The 24331-nt window shown below is 42.7% G+C and overlaps 2 protein-coding genes across 2 annotated transcripts; one reads left to right on the top strand and one right to left on the bottom strand.

Annotated features, from left to right (window-relative positions):
- Positions 1-1117: 1117 nt before the first annotated feature.
- On the top strand, positions 1118-7478 carry rpl23 (ribosomal protein L23). Its single transcript, XM_037089705.1, has 5 exons — positions 1118-1195; positions 2280-2363; positions 5085-5213; positions 6571-6684; positions 7351-7478. The coding sequence occupies exons 1-5, from the start codon at positions 1183-1185 to the stop codon at positions 7431-7433; spliced, it is 423 nt and encodes a 140-aa protein (XP_036945600.1). The 5' UTR covers positions 1118-1182; the 3' UTR covers positions 7434-7478.
- Positions 7479-16788: 9310 nt separating this feature from the next.
- Positions 16789-23242, bottom strand: si:dkey-283b1.7 (von Willebrand factor C domain-containing protein 2-like). Its single transcript, XM_037089135.1, has 3 exons — positions 22650-23242; positions 20176-20305; positions 16789-17095 (listed from the first exon to the last, which is right to left on the bottom strand). Exons 1-3 carry the CDS (start codon positions 23037-23039, stop codon positions 16854-16856), a joined length of 762 nt encoding a protein of 253 aa, XP_036945030.1. The 5' UTR covers positions 23040-23242; the 3' UTR covers positions 16789-16853.
- Positions 23243-24331: the final 1089 nt, after the last annotated feature.

Below are 24331 nucleotides of genomic sequence, written 5' to 3'. Positions count from 1 at the left end.
GTGTCAGATCGGCATGCCCTCGATATGCGCAGCTGGCTCATACATTCACACTGGTTCAGTTTGCCCATACTGTGCCTCTGATACTACCTCCAGAAGCGGATCAACATCGGAGTGAAACTTCACCCCTTACCGCCTCCAAGAAATTCACACTAAGGTGGAAGTGGAGAATTGGCACAGGATCCCCGCATCCAAATGGCAGTGTGAATGGGGATAGTGTGATGCCATAGAGGCCTACATTTACTTAATTTGTCATTTTGGGGTGTTCGTTGGTCAGCCATTTCAGAATGTTTCTTAATGCTCATTCTTAATACTCCTTAATACAACCAATTTGTTATTATTTTTCTTATTTTGTTGAAGGACCCCCTTGAAAATGAAATGATTCATCTCAAGGGGCTATCCTGAATAAATAAATTAAAATAAATAAATTCAAATTCTTTCCCACCTGTTTGTAGAAAATATGTCAGTGATGTCATCACATAAGACCTTATTTTTAAAGAGCTCCATCCATCCATCCATTATCTGTACGCCGCTTAATCCTCTGCAGGGTCGCGGGGGGGCTGGAGCCTATCCCAGCTGACTTAGGGGGACACCCTGGACAGGTCGCCAGTCTATCACAGGGCTACACATAGAGACGAACAACCAGGCACACTCTCATTCACACCTACAGACAATTTAGAATAATCAATTAACCTCAGTATGTTTTTGGACTGTGGGAGGAAGCCGGAGTACCCAGTGAAAACCCACGCTTGCATAGGGAGAACATACAAACTCCACACAGAAAGATCCCAGGCGTCCTAACCGGGACGCGAACCGGGGATCTTCTAGCTGTGAGGCAGCAGTGCTAACCACTGGGCCACTGTGCAGCCTTTAAAGAGCTCATTGTGAGTATTTTTTTCGTTTGTATTTAAACATTGTGTTATTGTGATGTTTTGGTTCATTAAATGATACCAAAATAAGGAGTAAGGGAATTTAAAACTGTGTACGGTGAACGTCGATACATATTTTAATTTTTGAAAAATGCAAAAGACAGAGATCAAATACCGTAAAAGCTAACTCGGAGTTTTAAAATGTTTTCCGACAGCTCTTGAACGCAGCAGCTCAGCGCTATAACCCGGATGTACTTCTGTTCAAGTTTATATCCCACAATTCCTTTCTGTGTCTTCCTCTTTCCCTACTGCAGCAATGTCCAAGAGAGGTATGGAACCCACCTTGATAAATCCGCTTTCATCTGTTGTTTTCCCGGCCGCCAAGGTCTGATAATGTTATTCGTTTGTGATATATGGGGGAAGACAACATATCTCTGTGATTAGTTTGAAATTTGTGTGAGCAGTTTAGAGTAAAAGTACGATAGCTTTTTCGGTGGCTTGTTGGCGGCAGCCATGTTCCGCTGTCACCGCCATGAAAGCATAAAGATGGCAAAGCCAGAGGCCAAAAATCGGTATATCTACTGCTTATCGTAAAGACCAGAACGGTTTTGATTGTGATATGGTCAACGTGCTGCTTTTACTCTTATAGGTCTGTCACCGTGCTACCAACTATCCTATCACGGCGTAATTGGTCCGAGCTAGTTATGCTGTGTGAGTAAGCTAGGCAGAGCCGGCACGCTGGTTGGTGTGTATCATGGCTTACTCGTCTTTAAAGTGGATCTCGTCTTTGCAACACTCGCTGGTTGAACAAATGACGTACAATGTACTTAAATGTTCAGAGAATACATGCATTGCTAGGTTATCTTATTAATTTAATCTGTAGAATAAGAGAGAACCTCAGGCTGCTTTCAATTTTTGGCATGGAACCCCAGTAGTGGAAGCCGTGGTCTTGACAGATGCATGCATTTAGTAAGGTCAGCCATCATTTTCAGTGTAGTGCCATCATGTTCTTGTGCACTGACTTTTAAAAGGGTTCCTGATTTGAGTAGTAACTAGTGGCCGTAGTACCTTTTTTAAATGTCAGTCCATTTTGAAAAAGTTATGAATATAAACCCTGGTGAGATAAAAAAAAAAAAAAAAAAAAAAGAAGTCCTCAAACGTGGTCACTCGTGGGCTGACAAGGCACTGTTGTTCCTAGTTCATGGAAAGGTGATGTTTGTGGTTCCAGTGATTTTCACTACATAACGCATGTCTAGAAACTGTTGTGTGTTGGAGTGGCTGTAGTTGTTTGTAGCCATATGTAACATCTTAAACTTAATGCCACATTCAAATGTGACTGTTTGTAATTGGCCTCATCACAATTGTTTTGTCTTGGATGGAGCAGGTGGTTGTAACTGTGTTCTTGTCTTGTAGGACGTGGTGGTTCATCTGGAGCCAAGTTCCGCATCTCGCTGGGTCTCCCAGTGGGAGCGGTCATCAACTGCGCTGACAACACAGGTATGCCTTAAACTAACCTGTTTAAGGAAGGTTAACATTAAAAATATGAGGAAGGCTTATCACTATGTAAATGCTTGATTTTCAATCTTATCTAAAATCAGTAACAGGGCCAATTTTCTACAAAATGTTTTACCTGTGAAACTTTCAGCTGATTATACTCTACTTTAAGAAGAATTTTAGTAATGCAACTTTGCCTTGAGTAAAAGTTTTTAATACTTCTAACACTATTTTTTTTTTTTTTTTTTTTTTTTTTTGTGAGTTCCTACTTGGCATGACCCTACTGTTGCCAGTTTTTTTTATTATTGATCAAATTCAGGTTTGTAATGGTTTCTTTCAAATGGTTTAGTGACTAAACTTTAGTCACTCAGTTGATTCTCAGGGTTTGTTCACACCCCACATGACTGTTATGTTATCTCACAATCGATATAAAAATTTATTTTTTTTAATGAAAAGGAAGGTATTTCCCCCTTCAAAAAGCACTTGCTTTGTCTGCTCAGTGGCTGTGTGAGTTGTCGTAGAAGGGAACATGAAACTCCTCACTGTGGGTGAGATGGCAGCGACACACTACGGCTGACTAATCTCAATCAGTGATGAGACACTTTTAACCTGCACAGTACAACCAAAGAGCTGTGAGTGGAAACAGCGGCTGCGCGGACAGTTTATTACTGACGTGTCAATGCTCAGGAGTTGGCGAACCATGGTGTTGCCGCTTTGGTTTGAAAACTACCCAAATCAGCTTAAACCTTGAATTACCACGTTAGGCAAATCTGTCTGCATGAGTTTTTACAGGCTTCATGCAAGTCAGATATCTTTTTTTTTTCCTAAATAAACCTAGTATTGGGTTAGTCACTATTTTACTTGTTGTATTGAGGAGTTACCACAAACTAAGACAATGGTGCTATCTTACAGTAAATATAAAACTTTGAGAGATTATATGCCAGTTAAAAATCTTGATGTATAAATTATCGGTTGTGGTATAATTGGGTTTATTGTTAAACTGTTACACATCCTGCCTCATTCCATATCTGTGTCATTGCAAAAAATATGCATGTTGGCCATTATCAAGCTTTATTGCTTCTTGCTATTGCCATAATCCCAACAATATATTGTAGTAATAATAATAATAATAATAATAATAATAATAATAATAATAATAATAATAATAATAATAATGATAATAATAATAATAATAAAAAAAAATATTATCAACAGTGCTTGAAGACCTCTGGCGCGGTGCCGGAAATCCAGCGTTGCAATATTTTGGTGAAGTGTTTTTTTTTGTTTGTTTGTTTTTTGCCATAGCAACATGATTTTAAAAAAACAAACTGTAACCAGTCGTTTTTAAAGTGATAGTTCCAACTACCACTGGTAATCAAGGTAACCAATGAGTTCTTGCCAATCAAAGCAGAGTAGTTTTCAGGCACCTCGGACAACGTAGCCAGAGCGATTGATGTAACATTAGCCCAGAGGCAGCCCTGCACACTTTTCATTCAAACTAATGTGAGTGTCACAGTTGTTAGATTTCATAAATGAGACCAACATTAATCTCCTAAAAAGAATTTAACCAGCCAGCGGTAAACGTCTAGAAGCGTGCGCATAAGCTACTTGGCACATTTTCTACCCTAAATGACGGAGGTTGGCCCCGGGCGATCAGTAGACTGGCACTGCTGCCACCTTGACAGCCGTTGCCCTGGTCCCCGGTCGCAGCTCCCACAGACTCTGCACTGGATTAAACAGCGACTTTCTCGCATGGAACACATATTAAAATGCAACCCTAACCCAGCACTAAGGCCAGAATTAAAACAGCTTTTAGCAGCTTTACTGCTATCGCTGTTGATTGCTGCAAACTGGCGATAGTGATGCTAATTTCTGTTAGCCCGTCTATGAGGGTGTGTGTTTTGATCATTGTTTCAAACTATAATGTGGGTTTACCCAGATGGCAAAAACCTTTTGGCTTCAGTGTGGCCCAAATCTGGCTGATCATTTTGGAAAGGTTATGGTTGGGCTTCTGGGCTCTAAATGGCCCAAATTAGGCAAGCCAAAATCACACCAAAAGGTTACCAAAATTCAGACAGAACCAATTGTGGACTTCCAATATAGAGCCATAATTGCCCCAGAAGAGCCCCAAATCACCACAACCCAGCCAAAAAGTAGCCAATGCCAAAGCAATCCTCCCAACCCTCCCTGTGTCATAGTTATTTACTGCTGTATTGGAAAAACAAATACGAAGATTTAAATCGTTTTTCTTTTTTTTTTTTTTATTAATTGCATGGCCCTGGGAATGTCTGACTGGTACACAAAGATCAGTTTAGAATGCAGGCAAAAAACAGACAAGATATGAACATGTTACATTCCCCAGTGCATAAAAAATTTTCAGGCACAGGATTTTTTCCTACCTCAAGCCCTGTGATATAATCCCAAGCTCACTATAGATAAAGCTGTAGTTTTTTATTTTATTTTTTACTTTCTAGTGTGGTGATTAGACTAAAACTATGTGAGCAGACAGTGTTAATGATGCAAAACATTTTTGAAATGCATAAATTCATGTTGTAAAATGATTATCTAGGAAGGGAACAGGGACTGATGTGATAACACAAAGCACCATTTGTGGAAGTATGAACATCAGTGTTTAGATGCTTTTTTTTCCCCCAGTTTGCAGTTTAGCTCACCTTCTCCCTCTGTGGCCCCTTCCGTATGTTGGTCTTCTCCCCTCTTCTCCAGGTGCCAAGAACCTTTACATCATCTCTGTGAAGGGCATCAAGGGCCGTCTGAACCGTCTGCCTTCTGCTGGAGTGGGTGACATGGTCATGGCCACAGTCAAGAAAGGCAAGCCAGAGCTCAGGAAGAAGGGTGAGTGTCAGTCTGCCATACTCGCTGTACAGCACAGAATTGATTTGATGTCTTTGCCTAGTGTATATTGACATTTATACCGTGGTCTGCGGGAATACTCGATTTGATTGGCTGCAGGGTGTCCATTAACCCCTGATATATGGACACCTACTAAGTAGTTCCAGTCAAATTGTCTGTTTACTGCTCTAAATTAATGCCCTTGCTGGCCTATCTACATGAAGAAAAAATCTGAATATTTTTATAACACTGAGTGTAGTCAGTCAGTCCTTCAGTGCCTTATCCTCAGAACACCACAGGGTGGCAACTGTAACATACAAGCTGCAGAAAGTACATTTCCCCTCTAAAGCAAATAATCTCACATCCCGTTCACTATTCAACACCCTACCTCAGACTACAGTCACAGTAACATTACACATGGCCGATCATTTGTTCGTGGAAATCTCAATATTGATTTGGGGACAATGACATGACTGGTTGCCAAGTCATGTCTACGGTAACCAAGTTATGGCTTATGAAAAGCTTTAGATTTTTATTGTGAAAAATATAAAATATAAATTAATGGGCTGAATTTCCTCTGCTGCACGTCGGACAGTTTTTGGGCCTCCGGGTCGTCCACTAATTCCTGATTATGGACACCTCGTCGGGCATTATCCCTTACATAATGACCTCCATCCTGTGCCTGCAGAGCAAGGCTTCTTCAGCCCCTCTTTCATGTTGGACTGTGGGAGTTTCTCTGCACTCACCGCCTTAATAAATGTGGCTGCTGAAATGTGGAATTCAGCAGCACTCTTTGGATAAACTTTATAGGTGTGGTGGGGATCATTCAGAGCAGAATTAGCAGAACATGTGTATCACTGGTAACTGTTGTCATAGTGCTGACACCGACAGTAAATGAATAGGAACACCTTTACCCCTTCAAAAAGCACTTGCTTTGTCTCCTCAGTGGCTGCGTGAGTTGTCATAGAAGGGAATATTAAGCTCTTCACTGTGGGTGAGATGGCAGTGACACACTGTGGCTGACTAATCTCAATTAGTGATGAAACACTTTTTAACCTGTACAGTACAATCTTCAGGTTAGAAACTTAATGTTTACGGGAACAAAATCAAGACCTTGAAAGTACACATAGTTATGTACAGATATGTTTAGTCAGGGTGGGCTGTCTTTGTAACTAAATTAGTGGAGTGTGAGGTAGACTGCAGTCACAGCCTGTCTAATTTATAGGTGAAGTGAATAGTTTTTCCTGTCAGTCTGTTGCAGTCACCTTGTCCGTTTCACCCAAGCTGAAATCATGGTGCATACAGGTGTGTTCTGTGGCATGGTTTACATTTGAGTTAACCATATTCCATCTGCCCACAGTGCATCCTGCAGTGGTGATACGGCAGCGGAAGTCGTATCGGCGAAAAGACGGTGTGTTTCTCTACTTTGAAGACAATGCAGGAGTCATAGTAAACAACAAAGGAGAGATGAAAGGTGAGTTTGTGTGGATGTTAGACCAGGCCCATTTATCGATGCGCACACTGCAGTTGTGACAGACACATTTTTTTTTCTCGCATGTAACAACCTCCCAGCTTGGTAGATGTTTCTTGAATCATTGTAGTTTTTCATCTTTTTCAGAAGTTATCGGTGTTGCGTTTCAATTTCTTATCAGTTCTCAGTGCTTTAATGTTCTAACCTTTAAAGTTCATGTGAAGTTTCGGATGATTTCCAAAGTGCCATTTCACTACTGAAAAGGAAAACACTAGTATCGTTGTAGTGCTGACACAGGCGGTAGATGAATAGGAACACATTTCCCCCTTCAAAAAGCACTTGCTTTGTCTGCTCAGTGGCTGCGCGAGTTGTCGTAGAAGGGAACATTAAAATCCTCACTGTGGGTGAGATTACAGCGACACACTGTGGCTGACTAATCTCAGTCAGTGATGAAACACTTTTAACCTGCACAGTACAACCAAAGGCAGCACGTTATTGGTCAATACTGCATCATACTCCATGTTTCTACCAGTGTTTGAAGCAGTTTACACCTTTTCCTGTCCATAAATATTGTGCATCAGCAGTCTGATGTCCCTGATTTCATGTTTTTTAATTAAGCATGCGATGTTGGGTATAAAGTAACTCTGCTCCCCTCATCTGTATCTGCAGGTTCAGCCATCACAGGTCCAGTGGCAAAAGAGTGCGCTGACCTTTGGCCCAGGATTGCCTCAAACGCTGGCAGCATAGCTTGAGCTGGACCCTGCACCTGTTTTCAATAAAAACTGTTGGTAATCAAAGCCTCATGTCTTGGTGTTTCATTTCCACTTCATGTAAAGGAACCAATCTATTGAAGGGAGTGTAGTTAAGTTCTCAATTTTGTGGATGTGTCAGATGCAGCTTTAGAAACATTCATTATGCTTGTTTCCAGTAATGACTTTAAACATTTATTTATCCCACATCAGGGAAATGTACCCATCACAACAGCAGTGTACTGTATACTTTGATAGATGACCAGCACGCTGAGTATCTCGGTATGGTTCAGAAGATGAAGGTTCCACTTTCACAGCTGTACATCATACAGGTGTTGATGATCAACACAACATGGCTGTAGAGCAATGGACATCTGGGCTAAGTTTATGTGAGAAATTGATTCTAACTTAAGCTTGTGCGTGATGTGGTCATTGCACTAAATCACTTCCTACACCATTGACTCTATCACACAATCTCTTGTGCCTTTTATTAAAACAGATTTAATTCATCTTTTAGATGCACCTCCTCAGATGTACCACTAGAGGTCCTATAGAGACCTAGCTGGATTTGGGTGATGGTGTGATGAGATGATAAAAGCTATTTAACCTTTACATCACAGATACACATGTTAGCAGCTGTACAGTACTCACACAGTAACGAGTGATTTCTGGCTGAGATGCACAACACATTGCACATGTTTAATTGAGGAAAGCATTTAGATTACAGTAAGAAACACTGGGGATGGGTTATAAACCTGAGTACTGTTAAATATAGTTCTGTAGAGCATTTAGACATGACTGAACACACTTCCTGAATCAGCTTTACCCAACACATCTTCAGCATGAATATGACTGGAGCTCTTGTACGCCAGACACAAGGATAGAGTGATGGTACTTTAACAGATAAAATTTCCTCATAGTTGGGATGCTGTGTAAAACATGAATTAAAAAAAAACAATACAATCATTTACAAAGAACTTAATTCACTGACAACTGTTTTATGAAGTGTTCCTGAGTCCCATGTTGAAATGTCTTTTCCACAATCCTTAGTTTCAGAGTGGTGAACCTTGCCCCCAATTTGTTAACAACTGACCCTTTCATTCATGATATTATCCCCTGTCACCAATGAACCTGTTTACCTGTTGAATCTTCCTAACAGGTGTTATTTGGAGCGTACTACTACTTTCAGTCTGTTGCTGCTCCTGTCACGACTTCTTTGAAACATGTTGCTGCATCAAATTCACAAAAGTAAATATTTACACAAATCAGTGTAGTTGATAAGGCTACCAATGGCCACTGGCAAAATCATTTTTTTGATGCCATTATCTCAAGAGACAAAGGATTTATTCCTGTATCTCAAGATGACAAAGCTCATTTTCTCTTTTCTTCTTATACCATTAGAAAGTGTTACCTATTGTTTTACTTGAGGGTGTTGCATCATGGCTCCTGTAGAGGACAGGTGTGACAGTAAGGTCATGTAGTGCTTGTTTCCAGCCAGACTTTTGGACACTTAGAATTAGTGATGTGTCGGTCACAAATTAATCAGTTCAAAGGAACGACTCTAACACGAACAAACTGAACTGATTCCGGGTTTCTCTCTCATTCGTTCTGTCGTTCTCACAGACTAGTTGCTGTGTTGTTCACTGTGTAGTTATCAGAGCGGTGAAGAGGACTGAGAGCCAGCCAATTGTATGTTGAGTCTAGGACACTGTCATCAAATTTTAGCCAGAGAGAAATAGGAAAACCATAGCAACCATTTCCATGAAAAAAAATATATATTTCATTTCGTTCATAGCTCATCGTTCTTGTTCATTCACTGATTCCTTTCCTGCCGTTCTCGTTCAGTCAGTTACTCGTTCTTGGCTCGTCGACTTTAACTGTCATGTTGTCTTAAAGTACACATAAACATGAAGTTACAGCTATGTATTTTCCTTGAACTATGGTGTTAGTTTGACCGTTAGCACGATCACTTGAGAATGAGGAGCTGAGAACTGTGCTTTACATGATTCACCACTAAATGTTGTTATACCGGAAACGTGACTGAACAAACGAACGATATGAACAATTCTTCCTGCCGAACTGACCGATGGGAACTGAATTTCGACATGAAATAACCCTATGAAATCCACCTCCACTTGGAATGACCTTTTGGTTTCTCAAGATAACAAAATAGAATAATCCATTGTCATGATATAACAAGACATTATCAGAGATTAATTATTAGCTCTTAAAAAATTTGCAGCACCTAAGAACAATGAGATGATCATTTTATTTTACATTTGTTTTCCACAGGAGCCAACTTTTTGGAATCTGGGTTGCATACAAGCTGGAGCAAACTCACACTTTGATGTGAGTTGTCAGAAAAACTTAAACTCATATATTTCAATGGCCACAAACTAACAGGAATACGCCTGACATGTACTGTGTACAGGCGATAAATGCTTATTGGCATGATCTGTAATTACGTAGACCATCTGTAAGTCCAGGTAGTGTGTGAATCATCCATTTTTCTGCTTACACAGTCATTCTCGTCACTGTGTGTGTGTGTGGTGTGTGTGTGTGTGTGAGTGTGTGAGATCTGGAAATCTGGAAATCTCCGGCTTCGCTCTGCGTACAGACGGAAACCAGCAGGTCCATGGAGGGTAACCAGTCAGCCACCTGTGCTCAGCACTTGTTTCCTTCCCCTGCCACTTACTGTCACCTGTACAGTCAAATCACACACCCTGGAACGGCCTGACTCCATGGGGTAGAGCAGTCGAATTAGAAGGTACAGTCTTAAGTTCCAATGATTTCTACACCTCTCATGTTTCTGTGATGACAGAGTGGAACACATTCATGAAGTTTGGTTTTGTAATGAATATTATTATAGGTCTTCTGAAAATATGACCAAATCTGCTGGATTCAAATATACAAACAATAATTCTAACATTTGGTTAAATGTCTCTGGGCCATTTTCACCAGAGTTCACAAGCTTTTGGTCGTGGTCTAGCTGAATGTTTAACCACTCCTCTTGACAGGATCATCTATGTAATCTTTAAATTTGTTGGTTTCCTGGCACACATGTTCTCGATGGGGTTCAGGTCAGGACCTTATGAAGGCCACTCCAAAACCTCAATTCTAGCCTGCTGGTGATTTTAGGTTTTCCTGAAGAATTTCAGGTAATCCCCCTTCTTCATTATTCCATTTACTTTCTTTACAGCAGCTGATCCACTGACACCAGAACAGCCCCACAGCATAATACTACCAGCACCATGGTAGGCAGTAGGTGTGGTGCTCTTGGGGTTAAAGGCCTCACCTTCTCTGGTCCACACATACTCCATTTTTGTTTTAGCTGTCCAAACAGTTTTCCTCCGGAGGGTTTTTTCTTTGTCTGTTTCTCAATCGTTTCTCCTGAGAAACAGGTGCAGAAAATCTCAACTTGGGCTCCCTGTAAGTTTCAAAGGAGATCTCATCAAGCTCTCAGTGAAGTTTCAGAATGTCTCCCCAGTGCTGGAAAGGAGCAAGGTGGTAAAGTCTCAAGTCCTATTGCTCCTAAGGAATTTTAGGAGAAACAAATGTTTGAGACCAAAAAAAGATTACAATGAGACTGAAATGAGAACTCTCATTGAGCTCCTTTATGGCTCCATAGCCATAAAGGAGCAAGCTTTGAGCAGTAAAATTTTCCTCTGGGAGGGACTTCTTGCTCACAGCTCATGTTGATGTTTTCAGGATTAGACACTGACACCTGTCTTCCAGCAGCTTCTAATTTATTGCAGACTTGCTCTTTGGTGGTTTTTGGTTGACTCTTGACATCCTGACCAGATTTCTCTCAGCAGCTGGTGATAGTTTGTGTTCTCTTTCTGATCATGGCAGTGACACAACTGTGCCATGCACTTTACACTTAGAAACAGTTGTTTCTACAGTTGATCTTGGGACTTGTAACTGCTTTGAAGTGGCTCTAAGTGACTTTCTTAACAGGTTCAAATAAATAATGCGCTCTTTGAGATGAATGTTGAGCTGTTCAGACTTTCCCATTGTAGTGTTTGTGACTAAGTCTCATGGCTGTATCAAACAAGTCATGAAAATGGGCTCAGAAAAGTTACCCGCTATTATCAATCAGAACCACTCTTAAGAAGTTAAAAGACCTTATACCATGGCCTGGGGGAATACTCGATTCTAATTGGCTGCAGGGTGTCCATTAATCCCTCATATGGACACTTACTAAGTAGTTCCAGTCAAATTGTCTGTTCACCACTCTAAATTAATGCGCTAGCTGGCATTTCAAATCTGAATATTTCATTTCCATCACTGAGTGCAGTCCGTCAGTCCTTCAGTGCCTTATCCTTTGAACCCCTAACCCTAACCCTAACCCGAAGATCCCAAAGATTCTCACCGGGGTTAAGGTCTAGAATCTGTGATGGCCAATCCATGGGTGAAAATGATGTCTCATGCTCCCTGAACCACTTCTTCATTCACTCCATACCTGAGGAGCTGAGGAGGAGGAGACAAGGCCGCAGAGCTGGGGCGAAGGTGAAGGCTAGGCTAGCGGCTAAGCGGTGGAAGTACAAGCCCTTGGTTCCTTCGATCATCATGGGGAATGTCAACTGCCTGACCAACAAGACAGAGGAGCTGGCTGCCCTTGTGAAGACCGACAGGACGATAATGTGGATGTACCTGGATTCACCACGGTGAGAGCGGACAGAGACTGCAGACGCAGCGGCAAACACAAAGGTGGGGGACTCGCATTGTTTATTAACACCAGATGGTGCAACCCAGGGCATGTTACGGTGAAGGAGACTGAGTGCAACAGAGACATTGAGTTGCTGGCGGTAGGACTCAGACCGTACTATATGCCCAGAGAGTTCTCCCACGCCATTGTTGTTTGTGTTTACATCCCTCCGCGTGCACACGCCGAGACCGCGTGTGACGTCATCCACTCCATCGTATCCAGGCTGCAAACACAACACCCAGACGCATTCATCGCCATCACAGGGGATTTTAACCACGTCACACTGGACTCAATACTACCAGACTTTCACCAGTTTGTAAGCTGCCCCACCAGGAAGAACAGGACTTTAGACCTCCTGTACACCAACGTGAAGGAAGCTTATGCGGCCACTCCTCTGCCCCCACTGGGAAAGTCTTATCATAACCTGGTCCTGCTCACACCACACTACAAGCCAAAGATCCAGAGACAGTCCACAACCACCCGCTCCTTCAGGAAATGGTCTCCTGAGGCAGTAGATGCTCTGAGGGACTGCTTCGAATCTACCGACTGGAACGTCCACATGGTGAGGACATCGAGGGGGTCACCCAATGCACGACTGACTACCTGAACTTTTGTATGGACCTTGTGGTTCCCATTAGGACTGTACGCTGCTTTCCAAACAACAAGCCCTGGATTACCAGTGATGTCAAGGATATCCTTAACAGGAAGAAGAGGGCATTCAAGGACGGTGACAGAGACGAGCTGAAGCGCGTACAGGGGGAACACAAGGTCCAACTGAGAGAGGCAAAGGAGCAGTACAGAAGGAAGGTGGAACAGAAGCTGCAGTGGAACAACATGAGGGAGGTCTGGGATGGCATGAAAACCATCATAGGCTGCAAGAAGAAGGGCAGCAGCACAGAAGAGGGGGATGCTGGGAGAGCTAACCAGCTAAACCTGTTTTTTAACAGGTTTGATACCCCAGCTCCCACAGCCAGTGACTGCCCACTTCACACCCCCATCACCCCCATCACATCCATTATCACCTCGGACTACAGGGCACCCCCACCCGCCACACCCACGGACAGTTAAACCCTCCCCCCCACCCCTACCATAGACAGTTCAACCCCCCCACCACCACCACCACCACCACCACCACGGACAGTTCAACCCCCTCCCTACCCCCATGGACATTTCAACCCCCCTCCTCACCGCTACGGACATTTCAATTGCTACGGACATTTCAATCCCCCTCCCCTTCACCAGGGAGCAGGTGAGCAAAGAGCTGAGGAGACTGCGCCCAAGGAAAGTAGCGGGCCCGGACAAAGTGTGTCCAAGGATGCTCAAGGCCTGCTCTGCTGAACTGGGGGAGCCGCTTCAGCAACTGTTCAACCATAGCCTGAGGTTGGGGAGGGTCCCCGTGCTCTGGAAGACTTCATGTCTCATCCCGGTTCCTAAGATTAAACACCCCAAGGAGCCAGGTGACTTCAGACCAGTAGCACTAACATCCCACATCATGAAGACCTTCGAACGGCTGCTGCTCCATCTCCTCAGACCCCAGGTCCACCACGCACGGGATCCACTGCAGTTTGGATACCAGGAGAAGTTGGGCGTGGAGGATGCCATCCTCTATCTGCTTCACAGGGCACACTCTCATATGGACAAGGAGAGCGGTGCTGTGAGAATCATGTTCTTTGATTTTTCCAGCGCCTTCAACACCATCCAGCCCCTCCTGCTGAGAGACAAGCTGACAGGGATGAATGTGGATTCACACCTGGTGAGATGGATTACAGACTACCTCACAGAGAGACCGCAGTACGTCAGACTGAAAGACTGCATGTCAGACACTGTGGTTAGCAGAACCGGAGCACCACAGGGGACTGTGCTCTCTCCCGTCCTCTTCACCTTGTACACATCTGACTTCCAGTACAACTCGGAGCGCTGCCACATGCAGAAATACTCAGATGACACTGCAATAGTGGGCTGTATCAAGGATGGATAGGAGGGGGAGTACAGGAGCCTGATTGAGGGCTTTGTGGAGTGGTGCAGGTCCAACCGCCTACAGCTGAACACCTCCAAGACCAAGGAGATGGTTGTGGACTTCAGAAGGAAGAAACCATAGCTCCAACCTGTGTCCATCTAGGGGGTCGATGTGGAGGTGGTCAGGACCTACAAATATCTGGGGCTGCAGCTGGATGACAGGTTGGACTGGACAGCAAACATGGACGCTGTACACAGGAAAGGACAGAGCCGTCTGTACTTCCTGAGAAGGCTGGGGTCCTTCAACATATGCAAAAAACTGCTGCAGATGTTTTACCAGTCTGTGGTGGCCAGTGTCCTCTTCTACGCTGTGGTTTGCTGGGGAGGAAGCAGCAAGAGGGGGGACGCTGACCGACTGGACAGACTGGTGAGGAGAGCTGGCTCAGTGGTGGGCACAGAGCTGGACTTTCTGGTGACTGTGGCAGAGAGAAGGACCCTGGACAAACTGCTGTCCATACTGGACAACACCCACCACCCTCTGCACAACACCTTCAGCAGGCAGAGGAGTGTGTTCAGTGGCAGACTGCTGTCTCAATCCTGCTCCACCAACAGACACAATAACTCTTTCGTCCCCCTGGCCATCAGACTGTACAACAGCTCGCAGTGATGTCAGGAAGCACAATAGACAATGGACAAATGCACTCAGAAGCACTCATCTTTTATAGCCCAATTTAATTTAATTGTACACCGTCCCCTGTTCCCTTAATACTCTTTACCTCTATGTCACTTTATATTTTTAATATCACTTTATATTTTTATACAGTTGTACAAAACATTTTTTTTTATTCCATATTTTTATTTCTACTGTTTCTTTGATATTGTATGTATGTTCAATGTATGTTCAATGTTTGTTATTGCTACTGGATGCTTGAATTTCCTCCGGGATCAATAAAGTATCTATCTATCTATCTATCTATCTATCTATCTATCTATCTATAGCTATTTAGTCCCAACCCTTCGAGTCCACTTCACATTGTGTGTGTGGAAATGCTCTTACATTTACTATTAAAGATAGCCTTCAGTTCTGTTGATTTTTTTATGGTTTGATTTCACCAAGCATTTAAGTGATCGCCGATGATCTTCATTCAAGATTTCTATTTCCAACCACATTTCTTCCTCAAAGATGATGGTTCACCACTATCCTTCCAAGTTTTAATAATGTGTTGGATAGTTCTTAATCCAATTTTAGTTTACTTTTCTTGATGCAGGACAATAATTTGACCCTGTTGAAACAGAGTAACATCTTTTCCAGGACCACAGGATATGTCTTCTGACATGGAAGAAATTATCCAACGGAAGGCTCTTACTCCAGGTGGTGACTTTTTTTTTCTGACAGGCAGTGTATGTTCCCAGTGTGTAAAATCTGTGTGTTGGATGCCAGCAACGTTGTCTGTGAGAAGTGACTTGGTCTTGGGGATATTTTCATTAGCAAAAACTGTAGAAATATTACAGACACCACAGTGCTTCTATGATCTTCTCCCTCTACATTGCACTATAGAGTATATTGGCTATAATATGGTGCAGAATTTTTTTATAGTATGTAGTTCAGGGATTATAGATCCACGATGAAACTGACAGAAGGACAGAGTTGAGAAACAAAGGCAGGATTACCAAAACCACAGACAATGCCTAGAATTTCTTGATATTTCAGAGCCCTGGTTGGGCCAGAGTCTGTCACAGACTGACATGGGCACCAGAACTGGGTTTGGTAGCCTCTATGGTCAACATGACCAAGGTGAAGAGACTGGAGAGGATGCTGATAGAGGAAGAGAAAAAGAGAGTGACTGAGTGAGAGGCAAGAGTAAATCTCACACTGTTTTTTGGTTGTTGCAACTACTTTGCTAAGTAAAAGGCTGCAGACAGATGCAGAGCTGGTATTGCTGTTGAATAGTCAGTAATATTAGCTGGCTTGCCAAGTTTTTGTCTTGTCTTGCTCATGATTAATGTTTGACTGTTGGCAGAGTTGACAACTTGTTAGTTTTTGCTCATAAGCCAAGTCAGACAATTTCAACAGAAGTTTAGCCTGCAGCATGTTATAGCCAGGTCTCACTGTCTCTGTTTCAGTTTATGTTAGCTCGGTGTGTTTCTACTGCTCTAAGTTGTGTGCAGCAAGGTGCAAACTTTACCATGCTGCATGGCAATAAATGGCAGAGCATGCATGTTTACCTCATGACAAGTTTTCAAGACATTTTTATTTTTACAACCGTGAACCTTGTTGCACTGAGAGATTGCATGTATGAAGAGTACGGATGACTACATAATGTTGCTTTAAAGGTTCTTGTTTTGACAGCTGGAGACAATTCATTCTTTACCAACTGCTTTGGTCTGTCCCTGTCTCAAATTTAGGCCCCATTGTTTCAAAATGTACCGAGACTATCGATAATAAATCTGACACTATGACCCCTGGTAACTGCATGTGTGAGAATGGGATGTTTGACAGGTGTAGCACCCCTCCCCACCCCTCAACCCCCACCCCATCGACGTCTTTAACCCCATCAACAACCACCACCCTGCAGATGAACCCAACCTACTGTCTCTGAAGCACAGCTGGTCTCAGATCATCTCACTGCTTGTGTTAAATATACATGTGCAGGTTTAGTAATGCTATATTGAAACCCAATTCAACATATCTAATACTAATTAATTTATATACAGTTTATTTGTAGCAGAGTGGCTCTGCATCAATGAGACACTCTGCTTCATGGTATCACATCCAGTCTGGGAATGAACGGACTCCCCCCTCTCCTCCTGCCCTCTGCATCCCCAGGTGGCTCGGTATGGGTGCTGGGTGTCAGGCTGGGCTGGGGGCGCTGCTCGCAGGTGGCATGGGGATGGGTGTGCCACGTCCCGTCCCGGTAGGTACAATAGCATACCGTCTGCTCATCAATGTTCACGCGCTCCCCTGCTGGAATCACCCGGTTCCCAGCAAAGCAGTTGGGACCTGGAGCAACAACACAGACAGTAGCCCACAGGGGCAAGTTGTTCACACAAAATCTTTTCAAGCACTATTTCGTCTTGTTGGGCAAACACAAGCCATTTTTTAGTATTATGCCACACTTTGGTTCACAGATTTACAGATTTTTTTGAGGAGATTTCTTGAGACTTAAAGGAAGACTTCAGGATTTTTCATTTGTCCTTTTACTGTTGGATGGTAAGTCTGTCTCCGTCCATCTGTATGAAGTTAACAGCAGCAGCCAATTAGCTCTGCACAAAGACTGGAAACAAGGGGAAACAGCTGGTCCACAGCTACCTATATCTTCCCATCTGCAGCTCTAAAACCCAGTATTGAAATGCTATATAATGTTTGTCTCATCTGTATAAAAATCTGAAGTGTTAAAATGACAGATTATAGTTTTATGGGGCAATGTTTGCATGTTAAAGCCTAATTTATAGCACACTTTTGATGACCAAAAAAAACAAAAAGCTGTACAGTATTTTCAATTCATGGTTCAAAAGGTTTTAGTCGTCTCCATGGTTACCAGATGCTATCCTCCAGATGGCATTACATATGGCAGTGTCTGTGACATAACAATCTTCTCTTTGTCTAGCTGCACTTTCTCCTGTTGAAAACAAGTGATTTAGTTGAGCGACACCAAAGTCATATAAGGAAAGTCATGCCACTCAGCTTGACAGTTATTTAAGGCTAACAAGGCCAGGCCACTACCTAAATGAATGTGGAGAGAGACAGAACTTTGTTAACAGTTGTCGCCAGGACATAAAATGTTATGTGACTTTGCCCCAAATTAGGGTTGAACACTTTTTTCCTCACAGGTTGTACTTGCACTTGCAGATTAATCCAGAGTCATGTGACATGACACCAGCAGCTCATCAGAGCACTTAACCAGACGCAGATTTACTGTGTAATATGTGGATCTCCTCACCATTCTTGGTAATCCTGTGTATCACTTTGACATCCTGCTCTTCCATGCCTATGACTAGAAGTCTGTCAATCATCAATTATAACTATCCTGATTCTCAACTGTGCAATGTGCACCACTGGCTGATATGTTTCCCAGTTGAGCTGCGATATAGCAGCCATTTGGCTTTTGAATTGTTTTTAACTTAAAAAAAAAAAGAAAGAAAAGACAAAATGACTCCATGCGGCTCTTCACAAGTCTGTGGAAGCTCCAAGATCCCAAATTGTTTTGATAAGACCCTATTTACACTCATTTTAAATCTGACACTTTCACTTTAGCTGCTAAGTGTTGGCATGCACTATGTCTGAAGTGCAGTGGAAAAGCTGATTATCGATGATAGAAAATTGAGCGTTTTTTTTTGGGGGGGGGGGGGGGGGTTCAGTTATTTAGTTTTGTTTTAAAATAGCTCCACAGCTACTTTAGTTGTTTAGGAGACAGCAACACTGTTTTGCTGTGAAGCTCCACAAATGTTCCATCGGCATGGGGGTGAGGAGATAATGACTGAATTTTTATTTTCATTTAATTAGCCTGAAGCCTAAGTTCTTCAGAGGGTTTTATAATCTTTTAGCAACTTTAACATCTTTGTCTGGTTTAGTGTCAGCATGCTCATTGTTGTTGTTTTTTCATGATACTGTATGTAGGTGTTGTGGTTTCAGCATGTTTCTGCTGCCCCCAAGTGGCCACTATCAGTGTTCAAATAAGATCTGAGACTGTAAATTCCCCATAGTTTATAGATAATCCGTGCATGCTACACAGATGTAGCACAGATTCTTCAGTTTTGGTTCAAGGTCATTATGAAGTAGTCTTATCAATGTGTGTATGACATTGATGGTGAGGGTGATAGGGTTAGGCTGTCTGCTTCCTTTCAAAATCCCTCTCTCAGATGCCTTTTATTTTTCCCTTCAACATGTGCCTGTATGATGTTTTCAGTAAAGACTATATGTGTTTTTTGGGCTGGATAAACTCAGTACCATTCAAGCAAAAATGTAAAAATCATCCCTTTGAAATGATTTGCATCCCTCAGACACAGATGGGGGTTCCTTTACTTGGCAGCTACCTGTGAAATGATTACTGACGCCAGTCAGCAGGAGGACAGGAAGTATAGTTCATCATATGCCAGATCCAACTGTGTTCGATAAATAACAGCTGACATGAGGGAATTTGGCAGCAGTGGGAAGAGACAAGGCAAAAAAAAAACAACCCAAAAAACAGTGATGCAACAAATCAAACCATCTGTCCCACTGTCTGTCAAGCAGAGGAGGATATAAATAGAAACTACAACTTAACTACAACTACCATAAAGCAGCAAGGTAACTGAAACAGATAGTATGTTCATGTGGTTGTTGTTTTTTTTTTCATTTTATTCTGCAAAAAGCACATCATACATGAGTTATTGTTATCCCTGCTGCTATTACTGTCTGACACACACACACACACACACACACACGCATACAAATCCCACCAATGTTGATTTAAATGCCAGTGGCAGTGAAAGCACACATGACATAACTGTGTAAGCTGCGGGGTGTGTGAGGTGATGTAACCAGTGCTGATTCTGAAAGCTGCAGGATGAACACACACTGTGAAAAAACAGGCCTCTAATGATGTGCACGCACGCAAGGGGCATGAGCTTAACTGTGTGTGTGTGTCAAGAAGAGTTGTGAGATGTGGTATGACAGCACATGAGGTCTTTCTGCTCCTGACTTGTAAACATGGATAAAACTTGCAGTTTTCAGCATGCTTGTACACCATGTATGGAAGGTAAACAAGTAGTGAGGTGGAGAAATAAGTTTTCAAAATGGTGGCTCAAACTGCATATCACATTAACAGGTTGTAATGTCATAAAGGAACAGTTCACAAAAAAAACATAATTCAGTCATTTATCTCCAATCCCACATGCTAATTGGAAGTCAGATGAAGTTTCATAATCCAGGTAAGAGTGGTGCAACAGTGAAGATCAAAGGGGGACCAAAACATGAATAATCCTATTTGGACTATGAATTTCCACAGCTCATTTAAGGGAAATCCTGAAAATGAATGGTTTAGAGTGACTGTGTCATGGACCAAAGTATTGGACCGACAAAGAGCACTGACTAAGTCTTACCAGTCTTACAGATGGGGCAGCAGTGGTTGGGTTCATAGGTGGGGTTGACGCAGTGAGGGGCAGGGCAGTCTGAAATGCTGCAGTATACCTCCCTGTTGGCCTCACAGCGACATCGCTCACATCTCGACAACTGGAACACACACAAAATCTGAATTTCATTCACAGCAACATTTTACAAATCAGCACTCTCTGATTAACTGTGACCATTTGGTGTCATCACAGCACCAAAAAGAGACCATGGCAGAGATGTCATGAAGAATGTGGAAAAATGTTCACACCACATGCACGTGTAAGCAGAGTCCAACAAACACACACAAGGACAGCTGCCCTGCCCCACAGTATTACTGGACTGGTTGGATCAATTTGTCTAATACGCCATCAGTTACATAAAACACTCCCACTGCTCAATCCCTACTGAGCACATGTCAGCAAGGAAGCTGTTTGCTATCATGATGATGCAACAGCACAAAGATAAATACATGTTAAGCAAGCAAGAACCACCTTGTAAATCATACACATACTCTCATTCAGATTTCACAGGCTGCATATTCTGCCACTGTTGGACCAGTTCTCCACATGCCACCTACAAGATAGAAAGCAAAAGTATACATCTGAACATCTGTGGTTTCATATCCGTCTTGGCCCTGAAGAACAACTATTGACTGATGGTTTTAGGTATTTAAGTTACATTGCAAACAGCTGAGGGGAACCTTAGAGTTAAAAGCTATAATCAACCAAAAAATCAATTGTTTAGTAGTCCACAAATATTTAGGTTGGGCACAACCAACCTCAACCATACATCATGGTTGTAAGTAAAAAAAAAAAAACGAAAAAAATTCAAATCTAATCAATTAGGGATCTTGGGGCTCCCAGAGACTTGTTTTCTGTCCCCAGCTACTCCAGTTGTTCATGTGAACCGTGCAGCACTGTTTTGCTGACTATAAAATTTCATCTGCTTTTCCAGCGACATGGATTTGAGTAGATCCTGATAGAATTTTCATTAGTGGGTGAAATTTAATGATAATGTTCTTACACATAATAATTTAGTAGTTTAGTATTGTCATTTATCACACACAAAATATTGATCAGAGCAGTTTTAAACCTGTGTTAACAGTTTTTATGGCCACTTGGGGGCAGCAGCAAGCCACTGTCTTAAACAACACCTATATATTACCAACTTAAAATTCTGTTCGGGCTAGCTTAAGCACATGCCTATTTACACATCCAGCTGATACATCAGCCATATCATTGATTCGGCACCCTGATTGATTTCATCTAGTTGAATTAAGCCCTATATTTACTCTCCTTGCCGCGAGTAGTATTTGTATAGGTTTGTCCCAGGGCGGCTGTACATTACAAAAAACAATGTAATACAGTATATCATCAATAAAATAATTTCACATGTGATACGTGTCAGATGATACAGATACATGTGATCATGTTCACAATCCCCATCCTGGCCCTGTCCCACAGCAAGGTTCTGTGTCAGTTACTTTGTTGAGATCTTTATTTTAGTTGCACAGTATTATGCAGATATAGTACATATTCCTTCACAAACATGTTACCACAAACTGTCAAACACAAACTAGACCTGGAGCATGCATACAGGCAAACTTAAGCTTCATGTCACCTGCCTGATGGTAAATTATTTCCCATTTCTTCATTAAAGTGTGCTTACAGGCGTGGGGGAGTTCTGCTGCATATGTGAAAAATGCGGTGTAAAGCCTTTTTATGGCTCTGGAGGAAGCTGCTTGTTATTTGATAAACTGCCTGCAGTGATAGCGCTCAATTGCATTGTGGATAATGTGGGCTCCAGGTGTTGAAAAGCAGTCCACTAGTCTTACTCGAACTTCTATAGCACTGTTTGACTCATAATGTACAGTTTGATCCATCAAGAACAGGACCCTTTATTACCCACAATGCAAGGTAGCCAATGAGTGACATCACTGGAGGCAGTTTACGAGATTGTGTGCTGTGCTGTGCTGCTCTGTAGCCATTTAAGGTTTTATGCTACCCTTTAAAAAACAAAACAAAACAATATGCAGTACTACTCCCCAACACCTGTAAACACACTTTAATGTGAACAATCCCAATGTTAAATCCATCAACGATAATACACAAATATTACCTTCTCCATAGTCTATAATACATGAACGTGATAATCCTTTATTAATATGATAAACCATCAATTCAACACAGAGTCTGCTGATCAGCTACCACATACCTACATACCTTTACCCTGACATTTCAACACAATCATGAAGACAAGGCCACACAGACAAGACTCAGTACTGTCCACGTGGACCTCCTGGCTTCATGTCACCCCCCATACATTCCCATACATTTTTTAGTATGTGATAGTTATGTGATTAGCATACCGGACAGAGGGCACCTGACACATTAGATCCTAGCAGTCTGCACTTGAATGGGACGGGGAGGTGGAGGAAAAGTGAATAAGTTTGGATCTTTCTCACCCTGAACTCCTCTAGGAGCCGGAACGTCTTGCCCCCGTAGACACACACCCTGGCCATAGCCTCGCACACCGGACAGCACGCCTTATATCTGATCCGCGTGCACCTGGGGTGGACGCGGGGACACTTAGGTCGGACGCACACGGGACCGTCCACGGTGCACGTGCATGGACAGGCTGAGGGGCTCGGGTAGTAAATCTCTCCAATGCCGTAAACAAAACCGTGGTCGTCGATGCACCACTTCCCCCGATAGTCCCCGAACTCGTAGTCCAAGTCGGTCTTGGAGGAGTACTCCGCTACCACCGCGAGCTCCGCGATGCGCTCCGCACCTCGAGGAAGCACCATCACGAGAGCGATGGAGAGGTAGCTGAGCGCGCGGTGCCGAAGGCTCATGGTGACCAACACTAACCATCTGTGTGTCTGCTGCTGCTGCGCTCCGGTCAGCTTCTCCTCCTATGACTCGGGCGCCGGTGACGCCCATATGCGCGTCAGTCTGAAAAGCAGCCCAGGAGTTTAGAAGTACATAAGTCTTCAGCCAGGTGTCTCCTATAGCCCGATGTTATCTATGCATGCCTTCAATTATTTTATGAACACAAAATAACATTCTCACTTCTAAATCATCAGGTCAATTTGTCTACTCTCTGCTAAATGCCCTAAATGTAAATACACTCATGGGTTGCTGTAACAAAGGAGTTTTCCTGCTGAGGCTTTCAGATGCTGTTCAAGAAATGTCTGAGTTTAGTTGAGTTTATGAATTTGGACATGTAACAAGACTCAGAAGTATCATGTATTGGTGTCAAAGAAGTTTCTACTGATGATACTAAAAGGACTCTAAAGGGCTGATAGCCGAAAACTAAAGCTAAAATTACTGAAACAGACAAAAAATCAAAAATAATAAAATAAAAACAATAATAATTAAAGCTGTGAGCAGCGATGATCTGGCCTTCGCAGGCCACGCACGTCAGGATGTTGGGCCGTCGGGGGGTGCACTCACCTGTTACTTGCATGTCATGATAGGGAGAAAACAAGCTGTAAACATCATGTCAATCGGATGATTTTTGTCTGACTTCCTGTATTCAGTGGGTGGCGGTGTGGATATTACACAGTATTGATGCACAGGTATTTGAGCGGATTCACAGGGTCTGATAGTGGAATAACTGGAGGGATAAGGATTGTATCTGCCACTACAGTATGACGAATCCAAAAGCTTTGAGTAACTTTTGATATTCAAGTCATGAAGATGATACTGAGTGAATGTGAAGACTGTGGCATTAAATCTCTAGGAGGAGATTTTTGAACGAGGCGTGACACTGGCTTCCTGTGCCCAGCGGGTGGTGCTATGGATATGACACATTCTTGATGCACAGATATGTTCAGGGTGACTCCCTCTACATTCCTGAGTAATTTGGTGGTGCTTTACGGGGAAGGATTTAAATGGGCGGCACCACCACGGCCAGCAGGTATGATGTAGGATCAAGATTTTCATAGCTTTTCATCTTCAAGTTCACACAATGATCCTCACTGACTGTGAAGTCTGTGGTCTTAAATCTGTTGGAGGAGGGCATTACATTATGAGTTATGCAAATATTTCAAAATGGCGGCCAAAAATCAAAATGGCCGACTTACTATTGCTACTTAGACGTATTCAGGGCATTTGTGCATATGTGCATTTTGGTGTAGATGGG

Source organism: Acanthopagrus latus, chromosome 23, assembly GCF_904848185.1.
Source record: "Acanthopagrus latus isolate v.2019 chromosome 23, fAcaLat1.1, whole genome shotgun sequence".
Taxonomy (NCBI): domain Eukaryota; kingdom Metazoa; phylum Chordata; class Actinopteri; order Spariformes; family Sparidae; genus Acanthopagrus; species Acanthopagrus latus.
Note: the sequence above shows the minus strand (reverse complement) of the source record. Positions and strands in the feature narration are given on the sequence as shown.

Bases quoted from the DNA above. Each gene is read 5' to 3' on its own strand.
- si:dkey-283b1.7 (XM_037089135.1), bottom strand. From the start codon at position 23,039: ATGAGCCTTCGGCACCGCGCGCTCAGCTACCTCTCCATCGCTCTCGTG. The intron at 20,306-22,649 runs GTGAGAAAGATC...TGTGTGTTCCAG, and splicing joins GGCTCCTAGAGGAGTTCAGG to TTGTCGAGATGTGAGCGATG. The intron at 17,096-20,175 runs GTAAGACTTAGT...TTGTTGCTCCAG, and splicing joins CTGCCCCATCTGTAAGACTG to GTCCCAACTGCTTTGCTGGG.
- rpl23 (XM_037089705.1), top strand. The intron at 2,364-5,084 runs GTATGCCTTAAA...CCTCTTCTCCAG, and splicing joins CAACTGCGCTGACAACACAG to GTGCCAAGAACCTTTACATC. The intron at 6,685-7,350 runs GTGAGTTTGTGT...CTGTATCTGCAG, and splicing joins CAACAAAGGAGAGATGAAAG to GTTCAGCCATCACAGGTCCA.